At 41.4% G+C, this 3,829-nt stretch overlaps 1 protein-coding gene across 2 annotated transcripts in view; it reads right to left on the bottom strand.

Annotated features, from left to right (window-relative positions):
- TRANK1 (tetratricopeptide repeat and ankyrin repeat containing 1) overlaps positions 1 to 496 on the bottom strand; it is a 147,786-nt gene extending 147,290 nt beyond the window's left edge. For both annotated transcript variants that reach the window (XM_045297438.1, XM_045297439.1), the window contains exon 1: positions 324 to 496. In XM_045297438.1, coding sequence (XP_045153373.1) covers positions 324 to 406 — 83 coding nt within the window. In that variant the 5' untranslated portion in view covers positions 407 to 496. The remainder of the gene's footprint in view (positions 1 to 323) is intronic.
- Positions 497 to 3,829: the final 3,333 nt, after the last annotated feature.

Here is a 3,829-nt window from a genome sequence, read left to right as displayed (position 1 = left end):
GGCGGGCGGGGGGCGTCGGTCCCCGGGTTCACCAAGGGGCCTTTGGAGGGCTCCCGGCGTGCTTGTGAGCAGTTAGCGGGCGCGGTGGCCCTGAGCGCTCAGGTACCTTCAGCCTTCGAGAGCTGGTGCCCGCCACCATGGGGGGAGGGGGGAGGGGCACTGAGGAAATGATGGGCCGACGGCCTTGGCGTAAGATTTCCCACCCCCATCCAGCGTCCACTCCACTCGTCGGGTCAAGGAGACCCGACGAGCCAGAGACTCACCAACCCGCACGTCGCCAACCCTCACCTCAGGCCCGTCACTGGGCGCCGTCGAGTACTTACGTGTGGTCTGCTGCTCCTTTCCCGCCACGCGTGGGTCTCCCGAGCGAGGCCCTCGATTTCCTCACGGTCACCGGGATGCTCATGGCCCGTGGAGGTGAGTACGCCGCTGTCCACACACGGAGGACAGTCAAGGAACGAAAGACCAATGTTCGTCCTGCTCCTCTCTCTGCCTGGAAAGAAAAGGATGACTGGAGGAGGTGGAGGGCGGCGAACTGGCCCTCACACCCGCTCTGGTTCAAGGTGTAAGACGCAGCGAGCTGTCATCACCCCTCGCGTGAGGTCCTCGCTGCTCCTGTGAGACGGGAATTACTTTTCCATACGTCAGCGCCTCGCCCAGCGAATCAGAGCGCTGGTTCCCGGAGCAGCCTTTGGCCAACACCGCCTCCTAGTGGTCTTCGGCTGCTCCCGGGGACCCCTGTTCGGCTGGATCCGCACATGCTCACGACGGGACCGAAAGCACCGGGCTGTTTCCCACGTGCAACCCATGCTCGAGTCATCCTGTTAGCCGTCTCCTCCTCTCTGGAATTTTACCTCTTCCAATTTGTTCTGCACATTAATCTCCCGAAAGCTTAGTTTTGCATTACTAACCAGTTCAGAAGTCTTCAGGGGCTCCCTCGTGCCTACTAGAGACCAGGTATCACGAACACTTCCCCAGTCGGTTTTACCCTTTATTTCCACTCTTGGCCTCCTCAGTATATTCTGTATTCCACTGGTTCTCGTTGTAATTACCTACGGGTCTTAAAAATTCTAATGTCTGGCTCCTACTTTCAGAAACTCTAGTATAATTATGACAGACGTCAGGATTTTTTTTAAGTTACACAGGTATTATATATAATGTGCAGAAAAATTGAGGTACCACTGCTGTACTCCAAATAATTGGTACTGTTTGCCATTTCCTAGACATCCTCTCATTTAAGGAGACTTTGAATGTCCTTTCTTCGTTGTTTTACCTAACCTTTCTCAATTCTCTCTTTAGGAAGGACTGGTTGCTCTCTAGACCAACTGTCCTGGAATTCCCATGTCATCAATCTGGGGTAGATTCGCTGTTTCATGAATCCTAAATCAGCTTTTTTGCTCACGTTAGAGTGAATTCTCCAATAGGTTCCTAAGGAAAGAATGATACCCTGTTTCTCCAAAAATAAGACGTCCCCCGAAAATAAGACCTACTTACAGTTTTGCCTCTCTGAAATATAAGACATCCCCCCGAAAATAAGACCTCTCCAAAAATAAGGCCCCTGAAGCTACTGTAACTCTGGACCATAGAGGCGGATGCCGCCATGCTGTTGGCCGCAGCACAGCTGGAGCAGACAGGAAGTGCAAGGTCTCTTAATAAAACAATAAACAATAAATGTGTACCATATTCTTCATGTAAAAATAAGATATCCCCTGAAAATAAGACCTAGCGTGTCTTTGGGAGCAAAAATTAATATAAGACACAGTCTTATTTTCAGGGAAACAGGGTAGGGAGGCAATTTTTTTTTAATTGTACCTTACTTAGAAATTTCACCTTTGACTTAGTTTGGCTGGGTATAGAACTGAAAATGGAAATATTTTTTCCTCAGAATTTTTAAGCTGTTATACCAATGAGCCTAATGTGTTTTCTTTTTCTCCCCAATTTTTTAAATCACACAAAGATATACTTTGATATGAACTCGCTCATCCATTCCATTTGGGACTCTTCAACTTGAAGCCCTTCAACTCAGGAATTATTTTGGATTATTTTTATTATTGCTTTATCTCCCTTTTCCCTAGTCTCTCTTTTTGGAAATCCTGCTATTCAGACATTGAACTTTCAGAACCGGTCCCTGAGTTTCGTAGAACTCCCGTACTTTCTATCATGTTTGTCTCTTTTGTACTACTTTCTAAGAGATTTCCTCAATCTTATCTTCCAATTTTTCTTAATAAATTTTTATTTCTGATATACTTTATTTTTCCAACAGGACTTTTGTGTTCCATGTGATTATTACACATAATTGTTCATTTGAATTTTAAATTAGCTGAAAAGTAAGCAGTTTGAACCCAAAGGTACACCAGAAGGCAAGAAGGCAGGCCTGGGAGTCTGTTTCTTAGAGATCACTGCCTTAAAATTGTATGGAGCAGTTCTCTGCAAACATGGGGTCACCATGAATCGGAATCCACTTATTAGCAATGAATACAACAACAAAATTGAAAAAATAAAAATAAAGAAACAAATGAACTTAATTACATGTCAGTTGGTTAGCATAGCCACGTAAAAATTATTCCAAGTGACCTTAAAACACAGTACAAGTATTTTGTTTTCTGGAATACACCCTGGGGGAAAAAAACTCTCAAAAAAATCTTAAATTTAACATTATAGTTTTTACTAAGGGATATGGATTCATTATTTTAAAATACTCAAAAATATTATGTGATCACATTTCATTATTTAGTAACATGTGAATTAGGATGAACAAAGTATTAATCATGATCTCTACAGACCATTCTCTCTACAAGGAACCAGACACTTAAAAGAATTTGGCTGCTTTCAAGTCTGGAACACAGAAATGTTCCATGGGACATTTTATTTTTCCCAAAACAAAGATTAATGGAGTCCTATCAAAAGGATACAGGACCCTAAATGAAAATTGTTTTCTGAAATTTTCCTCAAACTAAACAATTGTTTAGCCTAACTAGTAAAACATATCTGCCCCTTTAAGAACTATCTGAGGTCAAATTGACAAAAATTCCAAAGATTAAATAAAAACCATAGGGGTCTTCTTAATGGGAGCGAGCTATTGGATTGTATGATATTAATTGTATCTCAATTTTAAAAGATGATTTCTTTTAAAAACAGTGCAGTGAATTTATGATAATGGTGGAGGGACAGCCCAGAAAGGAAGAATAAGAATGGTTGCACAACTCAAAAGTCTGTAATCAGTGTTATTAAATAGTACCTATAAAAAACATGTAAAATAATAATTTATAAATTATCAAGGGTTCATGAAGGATGAGGGAGGGGGAAAATGAAGAGCTGATGCCAGGGGCTTAGGTGGAGAGCAAATGTTTTGAGAATGATGAAGGCAATGAATGTACAAATGTGCTTTACACAATTGATATATGTATGGATTGTGATGAGTTGTATGGGCCCCTAAAAAAATGATTTAAGAAAACATGTTTTGCTGAGTATATTCTCAACAGCAACAACAAAATAACATTATTAAAAGGGAAGAAGAAAGGAAAGAAGGAAGGGCAAAAGGAAGGAAGCATGGATGAATAGATGGAGGCAGGAGCCAGCAAACTTTAAAAGAGTTCCCATGGTTTGAACTTGAGAGCTTTAAATTTTTGGAAGAAACATTATTTTTCTAATGCTATGATTTCTGCATTTATTAACTGAAATTCTTCTACACAAAAGAATTTTAAATCAATTTGGTTGTCTTTTAAAAACGGTTCTTTAGATAAGATAGTATAAATGTTCACTTCTCCCTTTATTCACCAGTTTTAAAAAGAATAGGTTATTCTCCCAGTAACCAATAAGGGTTTAGTTT

The sequence above is a fragment of the Echinops telfairi genome, unplaced genomic scaffold (genome assembly GCF_000313985.2).
Source record: "Echinops telfairi isolate 266 unplaced genomic scaffold, ASM31398v2 ScPeMD7_7420;HRSCAF=8458, whole genome shotgun sequence".
Classification (NCBI taxonomy): domain Eukaryota; kingdom Metazoa; phylum Chordata; class Mammalia; order Afrosoricida; family Tenrecidae; genus Echinops; species Echinops telfairi.
The sequence above is the reverse complement of the archived record's forward strand: the minus strand, read 5'-3'. Positions and strand labels throughout refer to the sequence as shown.